The 24751-nt window shown below is 42.3% G+C and overlaps 1 protein-coding gene across 1 annotated transcript in view; it reads left to right on the top strand.

The window, feature by feature from the left end:
* Window positions 1-8226: 8226 nt before the first annotated feature.
* Ola1 (Obg like ATPase 1) overlaps window positions 8227-24751 on the top strand; it is a 131479-nt gene continuing 114954 nt past the window's right edge. Inside the window, exons 1-2 of the mRNA XM_036186180.1 lie at window positions 8227-8390; window positions 9675-9775. Of these exons, the coding sequence (XP_036042073.1) occupies window positions 9675-9775 (101 nt within the window). The 5' untranslated portion in view covers window positions 8227-8390. The remainder of the gene's footprint in view (window positions 8391-9674; window positions 9776-24751) is intronic.

The following is a 24751-nucleotide window of genomic DNA, read 5'->3' as shown; positions in this document are numbered from 1 at the left end:
CTTTACTTCCTCTCTCTCTCTCTCTCTCTCTCTCTCTCTCTCTCTTTCTCTTCTCTCTTTTGCAGAGGCAGGGTCTCACTGAATTCGTGCCTGGCCAGGAACTGGCTGACTAGATCAAGCTGACAATGAATTCGCAGGGATCCCTCTACCTCTGCTTTCTGAGTGCTGGGATTAAAGCCATGTGCCACACACCTTGATGCTTATTCTTTTTGTGTGTCCACATATGTGTATATGTGTGCACCTGTGTGTGGAGATCACAGGACAACAAGCTTGTCCTCTTCTTCTACCCTGTGGACCCTGAGGTTCAAGCTCAGGTGGTCAGTGGTGGCAGTCTTTACCCTATGAGTCAGCTTGCCAGCTCTTGAACTTTAATGGGTGTCTTCATGGGGCTGGGCAGATGGCTCAGCAGTTAAGAGCACCCACAGGCTGCTCTTCCGGTGAGCAGGGGTTCCAATTCCCAGCTCCCACAAGGCAGCTTACAACCATCCATAAAACTCCAGTCCCAGGGGATCTGACACTGTCTTCTGGCCTCTGTGGGCACCGGGCATGCATGTGATGTATAGACATACATACAGGCAAAACAGTCAAACACATAAAATAAATAAATGAAAAAAAGGAGGTGTTTGTACACCAACCCCCCTCAAAGGACAACAACCAAAACTCAACTCTTACCTGATATATACACCGGCCCCCCAAAATGATTATGCAGTGCTTCCTGAACTCATCTGATCCTGCACCCCTTTTTCAGCAGAGATCCTTGGAGGATCACAGATACATAGAGCATGCTCTGGGGAAACTGTTGTATCATTTAAAGCAGGAACAGAGGCACAATGTCCCTCCGACATACATTATCATAGTTCTCAGGAGGGTATAAATTCTTTTCTGCCTTGGCCACTGCAAATATTGCTTGGCTATTAGAAAGCCACTGTAAACCAATTTAAACAGAAAATAGAAGTTCTTGGTAGAAAGCAAGGTTATCAGAGAGCCTAAGGTTAAAAAGTAAACAGGCCATTAGATGGATTAGCTGTTTGGAATTGGACACTTAGAACTTGTGATTGCTCTTTCCTCTCTCAATTTCTCCAGGACCATCTTATGATTACTTGCCTCATTCTGCCTTATTTTTCTTTCTTTAGAACAGCCCTCTCTCAAAAATAAAATAAAATAAAAAGTGCCTAACTTAGTCCTTAGTCGAGGTTCCATGTTCTCTTTTAACCCACCAGTAGTATTTGCTACTACGGCTTAACGCCAACTTCTCAGAAAAAAAAAAGAGAATCTTGATTTGTTCAGCTTGGGGTTGCTATCCCTGGTACAATATATTATGGCCAGAAGGTTCATGTGCTACAAACAGGAAGGCCTGAAGGAATGAAGGGGCCTGGGATGTGTAGGTGTCCCCACAGCAATCAGCCACTGTCTTGGATGACTCTGAGATGACACTTTGGAAGTAGGGCAGCCTATGTAGGCATGGTGCTGTTTACCTGTAATCCCAACACCCAGGAAGGCAAGGCAAGTGGATTATAAGTTTGAGTCCAGACTCAAAACAGTGAGACTATGACTTTAAAAAAGAAGAGCTGGGAGGTGGCTTAGTTGGTAAAGCACATGCTGTGCATGCATGAGGGAGGCTGAGCTTCATTCTTGGCACTCATATAAAAAGCCAGGTGTGGAGGCTGTGTGATTAGCAACCCAGTGCTGGTGAACGTGGAGACAGGAAGATCGCCGGGGTTACTGGCTAGTCAGCCTTGCCTAATGAGTGAGACCCAGGTCCCAGTCATCCCAGTGAGAGATGTAGCTGGCTCCTGAGGAATGACGCTAGAGGCTGATATTTGGCCTCCACGTGCGCGCACACACACACACACACACACACACACTCACACACACACACACACACCATCCACATACCCACCTAAACATACACACATGAACCTTAGATGGTCTTTTAACAAAAAAACCTCAGAGTCAGATATCAGGGTGAAAGCTGAAAGATCAGAGAAGCAGAACGGCCATCCACTAGTTCTTACCTCTATGAAATCCTCAGCCTAAAGAGAGTGAGTTCCTGTTTCCTCACTCTTTACATACCTTTCTCTGCCCTGCCATATTACTTCCTGGGATTAAAGGCCTGTGTGTTTCCCAAGCGAAGGCATGAGATCTCAAGTGCTGGGATTCAAGGTGTGTGCCACCACTGCCTGGCTCTGTTTCTCTCCTAGACTGGAACAATCTCAAGTAGCCCAGTGTGGCCTTGAACTCCAGATGGATCTCTGCCTCCTGAGTGATAGGATTCAAGGTGTATACCACCACCGCCTGACCTCAATGTCTAATCTAGTGGCTGGTTCTATCCTCTGATCCTCAGGCAAGTTTATTAGGGTACACAATATATCACAATAGTTCTTAAAATGGGAAGTTTTTTTTTTTTTCCTGTTTTCTTTTGTATTTCTGTTATGGGTGTTTTGTATGGATGTCAGTGCACTATGTGGCTGCCTGGTGCCCTTAGAGGCAAGAAAAAGGCATTAGATCCTTTGGGACAGGAATTCCAATTTTGAGTTGTCAGATGGGTGCTGGGAATTGAACCTGGTCCCTCTGGAAGAGCAGCCAGTGCTCTTCACCACTGAACCTTTATACCCCCATCCCCAAATGGGACGTCTTGATTGCAGTACAATAGTCCCATTCCCTCATCTGTGGTTTTACTTCCTGTGCTTTTATTTAGCCATGCCCAACTGCATGTGTTAGAATATAAAAGGGAAAATTCCAGAAGTAAGTAAATCCCAAGTTTTAAGTCATGTCATTCTAAAGAACACAGTGCAATCTTGTGCTGTTTTATTCTCTCCTGCCTGGGACGTGACTAACTTATCACATGGCCTAGCACATCCACACTCCAAATACCCCTCACCTGTGAGTCACGTAGGATCCACCCAGTTTTGCCCAGTGAAGTGGAAGATGTCTATTAGAGGCTTCTGAGACACATTTCCTTTTTTCCTAAGAGGTCCACTAGAAGAGAAGTCTTTCCCTCTCTTACTCCCCATATTTTAGTGTTGCCTAGAACTGCAATAGTCTTCTTGTTGTTAGCCAGAGGATGAGACCAGATGAAGGCCCAGCAACATAAAGCTGCGATATGGGGGACCCCTAGTAATTGAAAATGGTGTCATTATTGAGTCTATCAGACTTGAAATTCTGTTTTTGAACTTTGCTGTTTATTTATTTGGACTTTGTTAAACCAGATAAATTTTCACTGAACTAGAATTTTTGCTACTCAGAGCTAAAATCATTGGCTTGCCCCAAACACTGATTGTATAATTACATCCATAGATTAGCAGGTGCATTGTGATGTTGCCTCAGGAAAATAGCATATTGACTTTTCTTCTCAGAATTCCTAAGTCTTTACCTGTGAATCACAATGGTAATAACATAACAAAAACCCGCTAGTTTCTAATAATAATAACCTATATTATTTCATATACTATGAGCAATTGGTTAAACTGGGACATTGATTATTTTTCAAATGCCTGTATGCCATTAAGTGGAGTAGAAACAGTGATTAAATGTCTTTCACCGGTTAAGTTATAGGCAACTCTCAAAGGTCATGGACTGTTGAGTGGAAGAATGAAAACGGAAAATTTGCTTCTTTGCTGGTACTTATCAGGCTGAGTGCTGTGCTATGGTGACAGACTAGGGAAAGGGGTCATGACCAGTCACAAATGGAGTATAGGATCAGAAGTCCCGAGTCAGGGAAAACCCAAAGTGGCTTATCTTAATGTTAGCATTAATTAACTGTAGCTAAATTACATAACTATTCTGTCAATTTTTGTCTGTCTGTCTGTCTGCTTGCTTGCTTGCTTGAGACAGGCTCTACTATGTAGCCTTGGCTGGGCTAGAGCTGGCAGGCAGATTAGGCTAGTCTTAAACTTATAGAAATCCTCCTGCTTCTGCATCCTGAGTGCTGGGATTAAAGGCATGTGCCACCATGCCCAGCCCATCTGTAGATTTTCTTAAAAAGATTTTTTTGTTTTACTTTATGTGTATGAGTGTTTTGCTTGTATGTCTGTAAGTGCACTGTGTGTGTGCCTGATCTCTGAGGCCAGAAGAGGGTGCTGGATCCCCTGGAATTGGACTTCTGTGTCCTGTGGGTGCTGGGAACTGAACTTGGGTCTTTTGCAAGAATATCAAGTGCTCTCAAATGTTGAGGTATCTCTTCAGCCCCATGTGAAGAGATTTCCAGGCTGTTATTACACATACTTATCGCATACGGACTTGTCTCCTCAGTAGATCACACGTTCCTCAAGGGCAAAGAACTGTATTCAGCTTGCTCTTCACAATCCAAAGATTACTGCCTGGGATGGAGTGGAAGGGTGTTCAAGAGCACAAACGTATACAGACAACAAACTGTGAATAGATATTCTACAATTTTCATTACTATACATCTAGATACTGGATATGGCGAAACCTTAGTATAGAGAAAAACGTGACGAAAGTGGCAGAGAATAATGTTGTTTTGTTTTCACTTATGTCTTCTTATGGAGGATTGAGTCAGGACTAGTCACTAGTGTTGCTGTGGTGTGCTTTGTATTTGTCTCCTGGAACAGTTACTTTTCTTGTGGTGGTAACCAAATAATTGACAAGAAGCAGAGTAAGGGAGGGTTTACTTTGGTTTACAGTTCTAGTGGACAGAGTCTATCTTGGGGCCAGGAAGCACAGTGGCAGAAAGGTGAGGTGACTGTCACACTGCATAGGTAGTCAGGAAGTGGACAGCAAGCAGGAAATGAGGCTACGCAAGTCCCACCTCCAATGACTCATTTCCTCTAGCAAGTCTCCACCTCCTAAAGGTTCTATAACCCTGTGGGAATAGAAACACCATGTTGGTCTTTAATGTGGTAAAGTCAGGAGGTGGTAGAACCTTTGAGTAGACAGAGCAAAAAAAAGTTGTTGTTTTTTTTTAAAATTTATGTTAGCCTGGCAAGCATGTTTCCTGAGCCTTCCCCTTTGTACAGATTGGCCAGTTCCATCTGATTGTGAAGCCCACCTCTCACCAATGGGCTTCATAACCAATAGTTAATGGCTATTCTGGAATAAAAGACAGAAGCCATCTTGGCTCTGGTGAGCTTGCTACCCTGGTTTGATTTTGAGCACACCTTTTTGCAAAGAGAATTGCCTTGCTGAGCTATTTTCTTTTCCTTGTACGTTCCTTTGTGCAACAGGGAGATTACTCTGTCTGTAGCAAGGTGAAGCCTACTACAAAGTACTTAGATCTCCAGAGGTGCTCTCCTCGGAGAGATTAAGATGTTCTTGTGAGACGTTAGTCTGTTCTCCAGTGAAGTGTGTTACAGAAGAGAAAGACAGGAGATGCTGTGCTGCTCTACATCTGTCATCCCGGGTTCACAGGAGTCTGACGTGGTGCATCAGTTGAGTTCAGGAGTCTGATTTCAGTTTGGGCAAGAGCCCCATTCTGAAAACGGGGGGCAAAGTTCACTAAGCCCAAGGAGTACTGTACTTCACTTTCTGCAAATGGTTCCAGCAGCAGCTCTCATATATTCAGTCACATTGGTTTTAACTCTTATTGTTGCTGATTTCATGGACTCTTCTTTCATTGTGTAAAACAGCAGGTACTCACCAGGGTATTCTCTCAACAACTGCCTGCTTTATGATAGAGAAGTCACACACATGGGCTTGTTCTGATTATGATTTGTATGACTCTCATCTACCTGGCTGCTTCAGTTGTGTTAGGATTCTGTACATGCGCAGCTTGAGGGCTTGTCTGGGACCTTACGTCATCAGCCGGCGACTATGTACTGCCTTAAAAAATCAGACGCACCCCCCCCTCCCTTTTCTGTTTCCTCTCTGCTGTCTGCTCTGCCCTGTTTACCCCCCTCCGCCAGGCCTGGCTTCTCCCCCCACCATCCCCTCTTCTTTCTAATAAAGCCCATTCTAACTCTGGTAACCATGGCCCGTGACTCTTCCACCGACCAACCAGCGCCTTTCATCCTTTCAAGTTGGGCCCCTAGGAAAACTATTAAAGTTAGGCAAATTAGATAATTTCTATGAATAAAAGTTGACCTCCCGACTCTTCACTGAAATCTGGAAATGGAGTCCAGCTACTACAGTGGTTCTCAGCCTTCCTAATGCTGTGACCGTTTAATACCATTCCTCATGCTGTGGTGACCCCAGCCATAAAATCATTGCATTGCTACTTCATAACTGTGTTTTTGCTACAAATTGTAAATATGTGATATGTGAGCCCTGTGAAAGGGTCGTTTGACCCTCAAAAGGACAAGTACCCCCGTGTATTAGACTAGCAGCAGCTGGTCCCTGGAGAGATGGCCGGAACCACTGTGGGTCTATCTGAATGGCCCGCTTTGCCGAGGGACTTCAGAGTCAGTCCAATGGCTGAGAGCAAAGACGCAACTACAAAGAGAAGGGCCATTGACTCAAGGACTTGACGGGGATGTGAGGGGACGGGTAGACTTGAGATGGGCCAAGTAGCTAGATTTGACTAAAGGACAGTGATAAGCTGAAGTTGATCCCACTACTCCATACTGGGAGAAATGTTCAGTTAGTACTGGAGTGGCTGGTTGCTGAAAGTGAGGGGCTGTTTGGGATTCTTGAGTGTGTGTGTGTGTGTGTGTGTGTGTGTGTGTGGTTTCTGTTTCATAAGCAGCACTCTGAACCCAGCTATAGAATGTCATTACTAAAGAGCAATAAAGTATTACTGAGGAGTTACTTTATGCTATTCATGAGTTACATTGATGGTGGCTACAAAATGTGTACTAATTTCCCCTGCCATCTATTTTTACAAATACATGGTTTGATGACAAGGATACTAGATTGTGTGGATGGTGTATTATTAACTGTGTGAAAGTGAGAACATGGCCACAGTTAACAATCTTTAAACAATAATAAAAAATAACAGTAATAAATGTCTTTGACATTTTTCATAAAAGCTCTAATACTTTCCTCGGATCACTCTCATAGGGTGACAGAAAAACCTTAGTGCAGTTTTATTATAAACAGTGGCTCAGTTGCTGCTTATAAGTCACTGATCAAAAGGACTCCGACAGAAAGAGAACCGTTTCAGACCTGTGAGATGGTTCCGTGTGTAAAGCTGCTTGCTGCCACGTCTCATGATCTGAATATCCCCAGAACCTGCAAAGTGGAAGCAGAGAACTGACTCCAAGTTGTCCTTTGAATTCATCTGAAACGTGGTATGCATTAGTCAATCCATACACGCACACATATAATACATAATAAACGTAATTAAAAAAAACAGATTTTTTGCGGTGAGATCAGGGTTTGAAATGTGTCTTCTGTCACTTTCTGATACTATTTTGTCATTTGCAAATTGGGGATAGCAACCAATTCACATCTTTTCCTTTATTTGGAGCTCGTATGCTTGAAAAAATAATTTTTGGATATTCATTGCAACAAATACTTGAAGGTCACTGAAGAAAAGCTAATAACAAATACTTTTTCCAGTGGAGTTCATAGTGTACTCAGCAGGTATGGAGACTTTATGCATATTATCTCATTTTATCCTCACAATAACCTCATCGGATGGATCGCAATAGTCTCATTTTATTTGTTTATTTTTATTTTATGTGAGTTGGCATTTTGCCTGCACGTACATCTATGTGAGCACGTCAGATTTTGGAGTTATAGGCAGTTGTTAGCTGCCATGTGGTTGCTGGGAATTGAACCCGAATCCTCTGGAAAAGCAGTAGGTGCTCTTAACCACTGAGCCATCTCTCCAGCCCTAGTCTCATTTTATAACTGAAGGAAATCATGTTTTCCAAACTCCAAAGGCCTCTGTTCTTAACCACCCTGTCTGTGGCAGTGGGAAAGGATATGAAGATTCTTTAAATGTTTTCTGTACTGTGTGGTTGCCAGGGGCGCCTTGGATCCTAAGTTTTACTTGGTCCATTTTCCCTGGAAGAAAGTTTAATGGCCTCTCCTCGACAGCCCGTCTGAAAGAAGTTATTGGAGAAGGGAGGAGGACTGCGTCGTGCAGGTGGCGGAAGGTGGATCTCGGCGCAGTCGGTCAGGGCCAAGGGGAATCCGAGGTGGAGCGGGTGAAGGGCCCGGAGCAGCCAAACGGAAGGAAACGCAGAGGCTTTGCTGAAGCCCACGTGTTGAGACGCGGAAGCCTGGCGCAGCAGCTAAGTGCCCGCCCCCTCGCAAGCCCCGCCCACCGGGAACCCGGCATCCGGACCAATGGGCGTGGCTCGTGTGCGGGGCGTGGCCTGCGCACAGGTGCCGCCCCGGTCCGCCTGTTCCGTCGCCTCTTGCCGTCGTGCGTGCGGCTCGGCGGAGGGCCGGGCCTGCGCTCTCTCCGCCTTCCTTCCCACCTCCTGCAGCCGGCTACACGGGTTTCTGCAGCCCGGGACCCGGTGCGATCGTCAGCCCGTTGCACGGTGAGTTCCCGAGGGAGCCCACGGGTGCCTAGGCCAGTGGCTTGGAGGCTGACGCCAGGCCGGAGCCGGGCCGCCGGGATAGACTGAGGGCAGCGGACGACGTGGGGCGTGTGGATGAATGAGGCGCCCTCGGACTAGGCCGCGCGGCCACGAGATCGGCCCTCGCCGCAGTCTGGGCAGAGCCTTGCCTCGGGGCAGGACGCCAGTGCCGGGTCAGGAGGGGAAAAGGGGTGTGCGAGGGGTCCTGCTCGGCTGGGCCGCCGGCCACCCCTTGTAGGCCACAGGACTGGACCGGCTCTCCCCATGCAGCTGTTCATTGGAGGCCTGGAGATGGGCCCGGAACAGGTGTCAAGACCCTAAGAAGGGAGATCTTTGGCCTCCCGGTCTGGGATTACAGGTTGGAACATCACTTCAGGAGCAGGGCCCCCTGCGTGGCTCTAAGAGGTACAAGCCAGAAGACAGGGGTAGTTTTAGTTCCTAGCTTCTGAGACGCGAGATTGCCGTTCCTCTTCGGTTCCTATTGCAGTGTAAAGTGGGATCCAGTTTTGCCCAGAGGATCTTGGAGCCAAAACGAGCAAGCAAAGACAGAAAGTTTGGACCTGTCAATCAAAAGGTTGAAAGTATTTGAAATGGGGGCTGTATAGCCTATTGGTAGAGCCCTTGCTTTTTAGCATACTTGAAGCTCTGGGTTGGATTTTAAAAAGGGGTGAGGTGAGCCCCTGAGAAGTGTCCAGTGTGTGTAGAGCGTGGGTTTTGAAGACTGTTTGTAAGGACTGATTAGCCGTTCCTACAGTGTCAAAGGTGGACAAGGCTGGGTTAGGAGGACCTCCAGGCCGAGCGGTGAGCCTTGTGGTATAGACACTGAGTTGTGGAGAAAGGTGAAAGGGCGGGTCCCCGGGGATGCAGGGATGATTGGTGTGAGGGGACTTGGTGGCAGTTTTTCCAGATCGGGTTTCTGTGTCTCAGCCCCTGCTTCCGAAGGCTTTCCTTCATATGACAGGTTAAGAAGGTGGTTGTCAGCGGCCAGGATGGAAGAGTGGAGCTGGGTTTTACGTTCATTTTTGCTTCCCGCTGTCACAGTCTTTGTGGGGCTACTCAGAAGTGACTCTTTGACAAACATTAGAATCTGATATGTTTACAGAACCCCTCCCCCTTTGTTGAAAACCTAATTTTAGTTGTAGATTGACAGATACAGTATGTTTTATTTTCTGTTACCCAATAATATATTCTATATACAGTCTTTATTGTAGGGTTACTTTAAAAAGTTTATTTTGACATTTTTAGATGCCCCCGAAAAAGGCAGGAGATGGAATTAAACCACCCCCAATCATTGGAAGATTTGGAACCTCACTAAAAATTGGTATTGTTGGATTGCCAAATGTTGGGTAAGTAAAAATTGGGACTTTTCATACTTGTATTTTATAAACATTTGGGTCCTGTTGTAGAAATAGAAACTCATAAGGCAATCACTCGGGAGGCAGAGCCAGGCGGATCTCTGTGAGTTGGAGGCCAGCCTGGTCTACAGAGCAAGATCCAGGACAGGCACCAAACTACACAGAGAAATCCTGTCTTGAAAAACCAAAAAAAAAAAAAAAAAAAAAAAAAGGCTAGAATATTACTGTTATAAACCTAGGCTTTAACTTACATGTGTTTTATTTATTTAATTTTAGTTTTTTGCACACATTGAAATGAGTTATTTATATTGTTTTGCTAGCCTCAGGAAGAAGCATGGAGAGTTAAAATATCAATGAGGCAAATCTGATATAGTTGCTTGAAATGTTGGGAGATGCATAATATTGCATTTGCTGGGACTTATACCTCCAACCTAGGCTGTTACCAGGAACCTTTTGCAGAACAATTTAGGAAATAGTTTTAAAACTTTTATAAAGCTCTTGAGAGAAGACAGTTGTCTAGGGGGTAAATTTTTACTGGAGAAAGAGGCAAGTACTTTGAATATACTATTGGAAGGTGGGTAAAGAGTTTCTCTGACAGCAGGTTTATTTATTTATTTATTTATTTTGGTTTTTCGAGACAGGGTTTCCCTGTGTCGCTTTGCGCCTTTTCCTGGGACTCACTCTGTAGCCCAGGCTGGCCTCAAACTCACAGAGATCCGCCTGCCTCTGCCTCCCAAGTGCAGGGATTAAAGGTGTGCGCCACCACTGCCCAGCGTACTGACAGCATGTTTAGAGGCTGAGACAGGGAATCCACAGAGCAAGCTGGCTACCCAGTGTAGCCAAAATGGTGAGCTCTGGGTTCAGCAACAGACCCCGCCTCAGTAGGTGAGGTGGCAAGCCCTCAAGGAAGATAATTGATGTCGGCGTCAGGCTGCCTTATACACACATGTACCCATGTCTACACACATTTGAACGTATAAATGCATGCCATACACATGTGTACACAAAAAAGTGTTTAAACTTGGGAATTACGTGAACAAAGTACTGAATTTTGTCATGTTTTCAAAGTTAACCATATATGCCATATATTTGCACATGAGGCAGTGATAGCAGTATGTATGGGGTTTATCATATAGGTCTTTGCACATGTAACATAAATGTTCAGTGTCTGCTCTTTTCATTATTTAAACTATCTTAGCCAGGCATGATGGTTCACATCTTCATCCTGGCACTTGAGAGGCTCATATAAAAGCATTACTGTGAGATTGAGGCCAGTCTGGGCAATATTGAGATCTTGTAACAACAACAACAACACACACACACACACACACACACACACACACACACACACACATATTACAAGTGATTAGGTTTAACCAGGCGGTGGTGGCGCACACCTTTAATTCCAGCGCTCAGGAGGCAGAGTTGGAGGCCAGCCTGGGCTACAGAGGGAGTTCCAGGATAGTCAGAGCTACACAGAGAGACCTTATCTCAAAAAAAACCAAACCAAACCAAACCAAACCAAAACAAAACAAACAAGCAAACAAGTTTTTAGGTAATAGGCACAGCGTGGACTTATGAGGCTCACTAGAGCATTAGTGGCATGTAGAACAACTGTGTGCTCTCTACTCCTTGGAGCTCCTGTTCCAGTCTTCAGCAAATGGCACACAATATGCTCAAGTACCCAGTTCTTAGGTTCTTGTAATGTAAAACGTGAGCAAATACATCCCAATTTCCGTCTCTTCTGGAGCGGGTTGTATTTTGAAGGGTTCGTGCTGTGCTGGAGTCTACTTGTGAAGTAATAATAAACAGAGTGGAATACAGCAGAACAAGTGTCAGTACATTAGAAAGCAAAATGTGATTATAACATTTGCAGTGAGTTTTTCTGCACCAGCAAGAAAGTTTTTACATATTAGCATGCATCTCTTTGGAATCACTGTAGTCGGAAGATCTAGACATCAAATGGTACTAATTGAAAAGGACCATCTTAAGATCTTAAGTGTTTTTTATGTGAGTTGTTTTTTTTTTTTTTTTTTTTTGAGGGGGGAACTAGAATATAACAATAACTAATATATGGAAAAACCTGAAAGATTTATTATTCAGTATGATTGTGGTATTTATGCTTTCGGCTTCAAAATAGTCCTCTTCAGTTTTATTGAGATGTTTTACATTCAGTAAAATTTTACTTCAAGATATTTTGAATTACATTTGTATTTATTTTGTTTGTCGGTGATGACACAGATATTAGAGATTAGAGGACATCTTGTGAGAGTTGGCTCTCCCACCATGTGGGTTCAGGGAGTTGAACTTAGGTCATCAGGCTTGGGAGCCACCTTTACCTGCTGAGCCATCTTGCTGGTTTGAATTTATTTACTCAGTTTTGATAGGGAGGTCCTAAAGATTCAACTCAGGGCTTCTGTGAAAATTCATTTGTTTTTAAGCGATGGTTTATTCAATTTTGGCAATTGCACTTGGTTGTAAAATTCATTTCTATAGAATGATCTTTCCATTAAACAATATCAGGTAGGGTTCACTCTGTGAAACACAAATCTTAAGTGTTTTAAGCAACTGAAGGAGTGAACAGCTAGACGTTAGAGGGTAAAGCTGGAGTGATACGGGCAGGTAGTGAGTCCACATGGAGCTCAGCTACGTGAATTCTTGACCTGGATGATTCTTAGTGCTTTTCTTTCTTTCTTTTTTTGGAGACGGGGTTTCTCTATGTCGTCCTGGCTATCCTGGAACTTGATCTGTAAGCCAGGCTGGTCTCGAACTCACAGAGATCCGCCTGCTGCTGCCTCCTGAGTGCTGGGATTACAGGCCTGAGCCACCACCCCTGCTAGGGTAGTTCAGTTAAGGATGGTCTGCTGGTGGAAATAAGGATGGTCCATGTAGAGACTATCTTGGTTAAGGGTGCTGCTGCAGTGATAAAGAAAGCAAAAGCGTCTTGGGGAGGAAAGGGTTTATTTTTATTAGTTTACATATTCTGAATCACAGTCCATTGACAGAGGCAAGGTGGAAGTCTCAGGCCCGTGGGGGAGCCTGGAGCAGGAGCTGATGCAGAGGCCATGCAGGGGTACTGCCTACTGGCTTCCTCTCCATGGCTTGCTCAGCCTGCTTTCTTATAGAGCCCAGGACCATCTGCCCAAGGGTGTTTCCACCCATAGTGAACTAATTAAGAAAATGCCCTACAGGCTTGCCTACAGTGATCTAGAAGCACTTTCTCAGTTGAGAGTCCCTCCTTTCTGATCACTCCAGCTTGTGTCAAGTTGGCATAAAACTAGCCAGGCCAGAAACTAAAGAATCTCTTGATATTTAGAGAGTTACTTAAGAATGCTTGCTTTTTTAGTATATATCTATAATGCTAATTACTAGAAATTAAGAGGTTATACTTATAGCTAAGCTGATTTGTTTGTTTTTGTTTTCATGGCAAGGTCTCACCATATAGCTCTGGCTATCCTGGGACTCACTATGTAGACCAGGCTGTTCTCAAAACCACAGAGATCCTCCTGCCTCTGCCTCCCTAGTGCTGGGATGCATCACTGAGCCCAGCTGAATTTTATATCACATCATACCACATCATTTCAATTCATTCTGTAGTCCGTGCTGCTCTAGAACTTACTGTGTAGCCCAGGCTGTCCTTGAGTACCCAGGAATCTTTGTGCCTGTGCTTACTGAATGCTGGGACTACAGGAACAAATCCCTTTGCCCAGAAAGCTAATCTGGCGTTTAGCAAACACTTACTATGTGCAACTCTCTGTTCTGAGTGTTTTATACATATTATCTAATTGAGTTAGCTATTTGGCATCTCCAATTGGACTTTCAGTACTGTAAAGGAAGAGATTGTGTTGTTCCTGTTTATTGACATATTTCTAGTGCCTAGACTGGTGTTAGTAACATAGTGAACACCCACTAATTATTTGTGGAAGGTAGTAATTATTTGTGAATGGGATAATTTCCCCCCTTTGATAGCTGTATGTAGGCTTAGTGATAAAGAGACATGTTTTATTGCTGCTTTTAATGAAGAAGAAAGAGTATCATGCCAAGAGTATGGATATTTAGTTTCTAGTTCTCTCTTACTATTTCTTACCTCAAGGTGCTTTGTAAATTACCTCTTGTTAGACCATTGTATCATTGTGAGTGTAGGGCTTGGAAGCCTTGGGGGAAACCACTCAGTGTTCTAGACTACGTCAGGGATAGCTCTTCTTGCATGGCATTAGGTTAAGTTACGATGGTAGAACAGCCCAGATAACCTTGGCTTAAAGAGTTAGTTATGGGAAGGAGTGTTTTTGCACTCACAGATTGGTTGCTTTAGTCATAGTGGATCTTCTTTATGATTGCCTTAGGGAATTCATAGTTAAGCAGTCCCTAGGGTCGAGGCCTTTTCCTATGGCCTGGGCTGCTGTGAATTCTAGACAGCTAGTTAGCCACAGTATCAAAGCACCAAATAATTTAGCAGCATTTTCCTTTCAACTGCAGTACCATACTTGTGCTACCATGCCTTTGCCAGAGTGTGTTACAAGAGTGACGGCTAGGAAATGTGTCCATATCTCTCCGCACGCACGCACGCACGCACGCACGCACGCACGCACGCACGCACTCGCTGCTGGGAGACATGTTATATCCTCTGTTTGAGCACCCAAGAGCTAGCTGCCCCAGGAAAGTAATTCTCTTGCTTGGTTGATATATCAGGGAATTGTTCTTTAGTATGCCTACAACTTTTTCTTTCTAGCTGATTCCATTCTTGATTTCTTTCTTTTTTAGAATAAAAAAAGTAATGTGTGTATGCATGTGGCTAGAAGCATCAGATTCCCTTTGAACTGGAGTTACAGGTGATTGTGAGTGGATGTTGGAGATCAAACTCAGGTCCTTTGCAAGAGCAGAGCCATTTTGTGCTCTTAACTGCAGAGGAAAGTCCCCCATTCTTGATTTTGTAAAGGAACTCTGAGGAAAATACTTTGTAGGCTGCAGATATTGATGATCACAGTATTTTCATTCTAAAAGAGCTGACACAGTTAAGCAGAATTCCCATGCCTGCTGAATGGACAGATTTTCACACATCTCAAATATATATATATATATATATATATATATATATATATATATATATATATATACACATATACATACACACACACACACGTACATACTTTATATATGTGTAATTTTAAATACTTTATATATCGTGCTAGGGATTCAGTGATAGTTACCTTATTTATTTTATTTTGTTCCCTTGTTTGTTTTTTGAGACAGAATCTTACTAGGTAGATCAGGCTGACCTTGAACTCATAGAGAGATCTGCCTGCCTCTGCTTTCAAAGTTCTGAATGCTGGGATTAAATGCATGAGCCACCACACCTGGCTTGCCTTATTTTTGTATATTTTAATTTTTTGGTCTCATTACGTCCTGCCTGTAGGAACTGTTAATATGGCATTCCAAAAGTAATTTCCCACTTCCCTATTCCTTCTTTGTGTATTTTTTGAAATACTTCTTGTCTTTGTATATTGAGTTAGTTATTTATTAAATCATTTGTGTAGTATTAATGAGCTTATTTTATTCTTTGGATTATAAAAGGGAAGGGTATTTGCCTTAGTTGATTTCCACATTTTTTTAATTGAAAATAAATTTTTCCATAAAATATATTTTGATCCCAGTTTTCCCTCCTCATCCCCTCTCGATCCTCCCCACCACCCCACCCATCCAACTCCATGCTTTCTCTCTCTTTAGAGAACAAACAGGCAAATAAAGCAAACAAACCAGAATGAAACAAAACAAACAGATAAAAAAGCCAAAGAAAAAGCACACCCATATCCCCCCCACCCCATAAAAACACAAAATCAGAACCCATAATATATAAGCAAGAGACCAGTAAGGTAAAAAATGCCCACAGCATTATGAGACAAAAATCTCCAAAAGTACCATCTTAAGTGTGATTTTTATAACCAGTGAGACTCCATTGGAGGAAACTTTCCGAGCAGTTGGCACTTGCAGATAGCTTCTGGGTTAAGAATGGGGGCTCATGCCCCTCAGCCCTGGGACCCCATCTGGCTTGGACCATGCAGACCCTGTGCATGCTGCCCCATTCTCTGGGAGGTCTTGTGTGCATCAGTCCTGTTTTCTGGGAGGCAATGTTTCCTTGATGTCATCCGTCCCCCCTGGCTTTTAAGATTTTTTTTCTTGTCTTCTGCATAGATCCTTAGCCCCAGGAGAGGAATATGATGGAGACATCCCATTTAAGGCTGAGTTTAAAGGTCTGCCACTGTTTGCACGTTGTCCAGTTGTGGTTCTCTGTATTTCTTCCCATCTACTGCAGGAGGAAGCTTCTCTGGTGATGAGCTAGACACTGATCTGAGTCCAGGTCAGGCTTGTGGCTACTGGGGATTCCAGGTAGAAAGGTGTAGCTGGAGTTTTCTCCAGTCCTGCCTGGCCCACAGTCAGGACAAATCTCTCTCACCCACCAGTCCTGCAGCTGCTCAAACCTAACCAAGTAAACACACAGAGACTTATATTACTTATAAACTGTATGGCCGTGGCAGGCTTCTTGTTATCTAGTTCTTATATTTGTAGCTGGAGTTTTTCCTCTCTGGGTCCCGCCAAGCCCCAGCAGTCCTGTAGCCCACTTATAAAATAAACACACAGATGCTTATATTATTTAAACTGGCCTAATAGCTCAGGCTTCTTGCTAGCTGTTCTTATATCTTAAATTAACCCGTATCTATTAGTCTATAAGTTGTTGTGTGTATTGTGGCTTACCAGTACCTTACAGAAAGGGTTTCTAGATGGAGGTGGCTGACACAAGGAACAGGAATGGGCTGAGAAGGTCCACAGGGAGGATGAAAGCTGAGTCAGCTGCAAGATACAGAGGAGTCATCAGGGAAGGGTTCTTGTGTGGGAGGATGGGTCCCTGCAAGCTGTCTGCTACCGGGTGGGGGATGAGACTGGAGAGACAGATGGAGGGCAGGAAGGAGAGCCTTCACCTTAGTTTTTGAGTCAAGGTCTTTCACTGACCCTGGAGCTCAGCTCAGCTAGACTGCCTGGTCAGCTAGCTCCATGGATCCTCCTGTTAGCACATTGCCTGCACTGGCATTACAGATGGGGAAGCACTCCATTTTTACCTGGGTTCAGGAGGTATACACTCAGGTCCTCATGCTTTTGTGGCAAGTACTTTACCAAGTGAACTTTTGACCCAACCGCTTTACCTGTTTTTCAGAATAAAGAAGTATCTAAAAACAAAAGGAGATGATGCCTTTTAGGCTCATTTTCTTTCTTGATTGGGTCTTGTGTCCAGGGAGCCCTATTTCTTTTTATTCAAGAATAACATTAAGAGACTGATATTCTGATCTCTAGGTACGATCATTGTTCCTGTGTGTGTTACTGAATTTAGGCCCCTTTACCTAATAGTTGTGAAATATATGTAGCTACACTGACCTGTGTATATACATATATATTGGCATTCATTTGTCTTTTGTATTTTCCTGCTGGATAGATGCTTTTGACAGTTAAGTATCTAGATTTAGGAAAGTTTAGGGCTGATGAAATAACTCAGTAGGTAAAGGCACCTGAGCCTGACCACCTGAGTTAAATACTGGGACCTACATGCACTGTTCTCTAATTTCCACATATATGAGGTGGCTGAGGGGCACCTCCACATGCAGGCACACTAAGGAAGTAAATGAAAAGTATAAAGTTGAAAATGAAAGTTTGGAAGGACATTTTGCCATTATCTGTGTCTTGGGTGTGTGGTATAAATGTTAATTCAGTGTGCTGTGGGAATTTGCATTAATATTCATATTTTTCCTTTACCTACTGGAATTTTACTATGATTTTAGGGAAAACACCCGTTCAGTTAGATTTTTTTCAATGTACTAAAATATATAATTTTCAAAATGAAGTGTTTATGTCTTAAGTAGTGGGCTACACAATAAGTCTAGCCATTGTTTTCTAATTATGTTTTTATTTTGAGATACTGTCTTCTTTGTAGCCTAAGCTGGCTTCAAACTCATTGTGTAGCTCAGGGTAGTTTATAAATACCAATTTTGCCTCAGCCTTCTGAGTTCTAGGATTACTGGCATGCACCACTAGGCCATGTTTCTTCAAGTCCCATTATTGCTGAAAGAGTCCTTTTGTGCAAACCAATCCTTTTGTTTAGTTTTATTTATTTATTTATTTATTTATTTATTTATTTATTTATTTATTTTATGTGTATGTATATGAGTGTATGTGTGTGCACCACAAGTGTACCTTCTGCTCATTATGCTCACAGAGGACAGAAGAGGGCATTCCCCTGAAACTGTAGTTGAAATGGTTGTGAGCCAATATGTGGCTACTGGGAACTGAACCCAATTCCTCTGCAAGAGCAATAGGTGCTCTTAATTCCTGAGCCAACTCTCTAGTCCTTCAAACTCATTCTTGTGTGTGGTGATACTATATTTGTAAAATATGATTTTTATTTGTATGTTAATAAAGTTGCCTTGGGGTCAGAGCAAGCCATAGCAGAAGCTGGGCGGTGGTGGTGCATGCCTTTAATCCCAGCACTTGGGAGGCAGAGCTAGGCGGATCTCTGTGTGTTCAAGGATACAGCCAGCATGGCAACACACACCTTTAATCTCAATACCAACCATAGAAGACCTGGAGGTCTGTACAGACAGGCAGTGACGAAGAGGTCATATGGCTGGGTTTACAACCAATGAGAAAGCAGGCAGTGACAAAGAGGTCATGTGGCTGGGTTTACAACCAATGAGAAAGCAGAACAGAAAGTCTGTATAAAAGACAGGACACACAGAAATAGGTCTCTTGCGGAGAGGAAAGACAGCAACAGCAGTGAAGGGTAAGGTTTTCCTCTCTCAGCTATTGCTCTGACCTCTTGGTTATAAATTCTGTATTTGGCTCTGTGTTTCTTATTTAACAAGCCAGTTACATCTACACTTGTGTGAATTTCCTATAAGTTTGAGGCTTCTGCTTGTCTTGAATTTTAATAATAACCTCATGAAATTTAAATGTGTATGTATGTATAAAATTTCATTTCACAAAAAGCCTGTCTTCTGTCTTAGGCCAAAACAAAATTCTTTGCCTCCACAAGGTGTTAGTTGAATAGATTTAAATAGATCAAAATGTCTTAAGTTGCCATTGAAGCCCATAGTAATATTCTTAGTTATTTCTAGTTCTAGTTTCTCCTTATTTCATTTTGCTTTTTTTTTTTTTTTTTGGTACCTACAGAGCTATTGGAAGATACAGGTCCTTTAGACTTCACTGAAGTCTACAGCAGTAATCTTTAGACATCTCTGTTTCCTCCTTCTTTATTTCCTTTTTCATGCCTGTAGAATTACTGGGTCTTTCTAAAACCTGAAACCAACCTAAGGTGAGACGGCCTATAAAAAATGGAGAATTGTCTTTTAAGTTTACTTTGAATGTGTTATGTTTTTTTCCTCCCTAAGAACTAAGGGACATTTCTTCTAATGTATGTTTTGGTATATGGCCTGAAGGATAAACTACTTTTTTTGTGTGTGATGCTGAGGATTGAACTCTTGAGTTTCCTTGTGGTAGGCAAGTGTCTGGCACTGAGCTGTATCTCAACTACTCTTAGCATCTTTAATATGTGGAAAATGAGAATATATTTTTGAGGTTTACTTACTATGTATGGGTATTAAAATTATTTGATTTTTACAATGTTTTGACCATTTTGATTTGTGCTCAGATTGATGGACCTTTGCTTAATATGTCTTTTCAAATTGGCTCTTAAATAGCTTTCTCCCCCTTTTCTTACTTTCTTCTCTTTTTAACCTTGGTCGTGTTGAATTAACAAGGTTGGTTTTGTAATCCTGGGCTTCAAAGCTATCCTCCTGCCTCAGCTTCCTGAAATAGTGGGGATGGCAGGCACACAGTTCTGTTGATAGGGCTCTAGAACTATTAATAGCTTCCTTCTGTTCTGTGAGAAAAATTGAGATTCCAGGTTATTTCTTTGTTATTTGTGTTTTCTTGTTTGAGACAGGATCTTACTGTATAGCCCTGGCTGGCCTCAAACTCAAGATCCTCCTGCCTCAACCTTGAACATGCTAGGATTGCAGGCATGTATCATTATATTCAACTCATTGTTGGCAGAGTTTTCCTGTCCTGCAGCCATGCTCAAATAATCACTCAGAGGCTTAATATTAATTATAAATGCTTGGCTAATAGTTCAGGCTTATTACTAACTAGCTTTTACAACTTAACCCATTCCCATTAATCTATGTGCTGCCTGGAGGCTCATTGCTTTTACCTCAATCCCATTTTGTGTGTCTGATTCATTCTCTGTGTGGCTGGAGACTCCTCTGACCTCTGACTCTGCCCTTCATTCCATCATTCTCAGTTTGGCTTTCCCACCTAACTTTACCCTGTTCAGCTATTGGCCAGTCAGCTTGTTTATTAAGCCAGTCACAGTGACAAATCTTCCCAGTGTACAAATGGCTTTTCCACAGCATTTTCCCCTTTTTGTCTAAGTAAAAAGGTAGGTTTTAACTTTAACATAGTACAAGTATATACAACAAAAACAGTTATCAAGTAAGAATCATAGTCATAATATCCAGTGTATTTGCATTCCACAAAAATCAGAGAAAATATTCCATTATCTATCTTACCTTTGTGAGTCCAGAGTTTTGTACATAATTTACCTTTTATCACAACTAAGGAAAAACTATAACTATCAGCTGGGCGGTAGTGGTGCATGCCTTTAATCCCAGCACTCAGGAGGCAGAGGCAGGCGGATCTCTGTGAGTTCGAGGCCAGCCTGGTCTCCAAAGCAAGTTCCAGGAAAGGCGCAAATACACAGAGAAACCCTGTCTCGAAAAACAAACAAACAAACAAACAAAAACCCCCAAAAAACAAAAAACAAAAAAAACTATATCTAGTCTTCAACTCCATCAAAGACCCCAGAAGGGTGAAATGTTACCTAATGGCAGGGACATCTTGCTGCCTGGACAATCACTTAAGTTCCTCTGTAATGTTGGGTCATCCAACTCGGGCCTGTAGGCCTAATGTATCTGACAGACTTTTCTGTGAAGCAGGGAATTTTGAAGGGCTGTCCTACCTTGTCTTGGTAAAGTTTAGCAGTCCCCTTTTTTGTGTCCTGCTGGTCCAGTTTGAACAATAACTGTCAGCAGTTGAGGCAAGGGCACTTTTTTTTGCCCACATGGCTAGCTTTTGCCATAAAGGAATCAAAGTCCATACGGAGTTTCTTTGATGCCTATCATCTTCTCTGGAGTAGATTGGTGCTGCCAGGAACAGACATGTCCCACTGTCATAAAAAGCCTTATGTTATTAAAACATCTTAAGTGCCATATTCTGTAGATCTCTGAAGTGTTTGAAGACTACCTGTCTATCTAAAATAGATCTCTGTTTGACTTTGAAAACATACATAACATGACTTCAAGTTTGATTGTAATAGGTGACTAACTTTTAACCTGCATTTCTTTATTATCCTAAATAGTCTGTAATAATAGCTTTCAAGGACTAGAAATTTATATTACATTGTTAAGTGAGCTGTATACATACAGTACCTTAAACAAGAGTAGAAATGTAGGTACAGTAGGTTCTAACAAAAATAACCTTAAATTTGTATCAGTTTACAAAATTATCTTAAACAAGAGTAGAAACATATACAGTATAATAATAATAACCTTAAATTTTTATCAATAAACCAAAATCCATACCAATGTAAAATATTTAAGATTAATAGTTGTTTTTTGGATAAAGTAGATTCAACAATCTACCCTTTTATCTCATCATGTCTTTATTATATCCCTCTTTTTTCTTTCATTGAGAGATTTTTGAATCTAACTTATTTGGCTAGTTTTGTTTTTGTTTTGTTTTGTTTTTTTAACCATGACCAATAATAATTTGTAACCAACCACCCTAAACAAAGGCAAACATCCATAATCCATCTTTTGGGAATATGGACATTGTTTTCTCTAGACTGCTTCCTGCTGTCTGGGGGCACAGCCATCTTTGGGGGACCCTGAGAAAAATTTAGGATTATGGTCAAGTCCTGACTAGAGAGTTCTGTGCCACTGGTTCATCTCAGCCAGCAGCCTTGAAGCTGTTCTTGATGCAGAGTTCTGAGGAGACTGTGACAGAGGGATTTTGAGATACTAGATAACCTGGGCCATCTGTTTTCATTGGTCTGGTCTCCTTGCTCTGAAAATACATAAACTTTTAAAGGTAACATACATATCTGTATTAATACAAGTATAGACTGTGTGTGTATTGTACACAAGTCAGCCAAAGATGATATTTTGTTTTATGTTTGAGTAGGTAAAATATACATCAGGTGTCTTGATTTTTCTTTAGCTTTTTTTTTTTAATGTTTATAATCAGGATTTTAGGGGGTCTTTCTCAATCATCTGATTTTGTTTAACTTTGAACGAATCTACAGCCTTGTATTTTCTATGGAAATAAAAGCAGAACCTCTTTTTCCAAAGTAACATATCTTTTGGCTTCCATTTTGAAGTCAAGACATTTTTAATATATGTATATATATGTATACATATACATATGTACACATATGTACACACACACACATATATGCTGGTTTAATCCAACAGCATTTATACTCAGCTATTGCTTTTTCCTCAGGAGTCAAAAAATTTAAAGACAACACAATCACATACAGTATCCAGATTTTTTGTATATTTTCCATCTTTGTGTGGCTTTTTTCTTTTATATTACTTTACTTCCCTTTTAAGGACGTTATTTTATTATTTTAAAACTATATTTTTAAATCTGTGACTATGCGCTTTCTCCCCCCCCCCCCCAGCTTATGTATATTTAAACACGCTGTAAACTGTTTAGACGTTTTTTGGGGGTTTTTTGGTTTTTTTTGTTTTCTTTTTTCTTTTTTCTTTTTTGGCTGGATCTGTTTTTACTGCATATTTCTATCCTTTTCTGACCACATGAGTCTTTAAGCTGCTAAGCAGCATGGCTAGGACTAAAGCTGTGGCTTTGGCATCTGGCTCTGCCCCCTCCTTGGTTTATGCTGCGGGAGATATGTTTACTGCCCTTGCTCTGGGGAGTTTGGGGGCCCACGCTGCCACAAGTAGAGTGCCACCTGCAACCCCACTTCAGTGTCAGCAAGGCTTCTCAAAGGAGCTGCACCCGTTTTTGCTGCTAGTGCTGTCAGGAAGCCACCTCTTAAAGGAGCTGCGCTTCTGCTTGCCGCTGTCAGACAGAGCCTACTGAGAAAAGGAGTTACCAAGAAGCCATGCTTGACTCCGTTTTTTGTGTGTTTAGAATCCTTTTTAAGCCTTTTCAGGCTTTATGTGGACTTATGTGGCTCTGGACGTTGGGCACCATTTGTTGTCAGAGTTTTCCTGTTCCACAACCTCTCTCAAATAACCACTCAGAGGCTTAATATTAATTTCAAATGCTTGGTTAATAGCTTAGGCTTGTTACTAACTAGCTCTTATAACTTAACCTATTTCTATTATTCTGTGTGCTGCCCAGAGGCTTGTGGCTTTTACCTCTATCCCATTTTGTGTGTCCGACCCCTTCTCTGGCTGGTGACTCTCTTGTCTCCACCCTTCCTCATCCCATAGTTCTCAGTTTGGCTTCCCCACCTAACTTTCTCCTGTTCACTGTTGGTCAGTCAGCTGGTTTATTAAACCAATCATAGTGGCAAATCTTCACAGTGTACAAAAGGATTTTCCACACCAGCACATCTTTGTTTTTTGTTTTTTAAGATTTATTTATTTATTATGTATACAGCATGTTTGGCCAGAAGAGGGCACCAGATCTCATTACAGATGGTTGTGAGCCACCATGTGGTTGCTGGGAATTGAACTCAGGACCTCTGGAAGAGCAGCCAGTACTCTTAACCTCTGAGCCATCTCTCCAGCCCCCACAGCAGCTCATCTTACATGTATTTTGTCTGTGTGTGTGTGTGTGTGTGTGTGCGCACCATATCTGAAACCATCTATTTCTTTGAGAAGTCTTGATCATTGTTAATAGGCATGATATTTAAAGACCATGGTGTAAATGCAAATTGTCTTTAAAAGTATCTGATCTGTGTGTTTATATATTAACATTTTAAATTATGTTGTCTTATAGTCTTTTAAAAGTTAAAATATATATTATCATACAGGTGTGTGTATGATATGTGTGTGGGAGTGTTTGCATGCCTTGGTGTGCCTGTGGAGGTCTTTGTGGAAGTTGCCCCACCTTTACAAGAGGTGCCAGAGAGCAAACTCAGCTTGCCAGGTTTGTGTATAGAGAGACTTGCTGAACTGGCTCAAGCTGTATAGCTTTTTTGGGAAGTAAGTGGATTATGCCTTTATAAATATATAGAACATTTTAAATTAAGTATATGACATCTGTTTTTTTGTTTTGTTTTTGTTTTTTTTTTTGCCAGAGCTGAGGACCGAACCCAGGGCCTTGCGCTTGCTAGGCAAGCGGGCTCTACCACTGAGCTAAGTCCCCACCCCCGACATCTGTTTTTATTAGATTGAAGCTAAGGGGCAGTTCTATAACGAAGTCAGTGATTTCCTCTCAATCTTTTAGTCCTGGAGTTCTGATGTTGTTACTAGTACTGTGTCTCATGGGACTTGGGTCCTGGAACTCTGACCAGGGGTGACAAGGCTATGGAGAGAGGGCAGGAACACTAAGGAACACAGACACATGGACAGGAAAAGCTGGGTCAGGTGGGTTGTGTGCTCTGATGGAGCCTCAGCATAGGGTGAGGGTCTCGAAAAGGAAGCTGCAGTGGCTGGTTCTCATACACAGTAGTCATTCTGTTACACTTGGACCCCTACCCCCCAGGAAAGTTTTGCTGTCCTGTGGAGCCTAGCCTCCATAGGAACTAGCTTTGTCAAATTCCTTGTAGGCCCAAGGCCTTGATCTTTATTTATCATGGCTGTGTGTTTGTGTCAACAATACACATTCATCTAGGGCTTCCTCTGCTCCCTGCAAACTAGGTTGTTATAGTTTGCTACTATAAATCCTACA

This window comes from Onychomys torridus, chromosome 4 (genome assembly GCF_903995425.1).
Source record: "Onychomys torridus chromosome 4, mOncTor1.1, whole genome shotgun sequence".
NCBI classification, from domain to species: domain Eukaryota; kingdom Metazoa; phylum Chordata; class Mammalia; order Rodentia; family Cricetidae; genus Onychomys; species Onychomys torridus.
The sequence above is the reverse complement of the archived record's forward strand: the minus strand, read 5'-3'. Positions and strand labels throughout refer to the sequence as shown.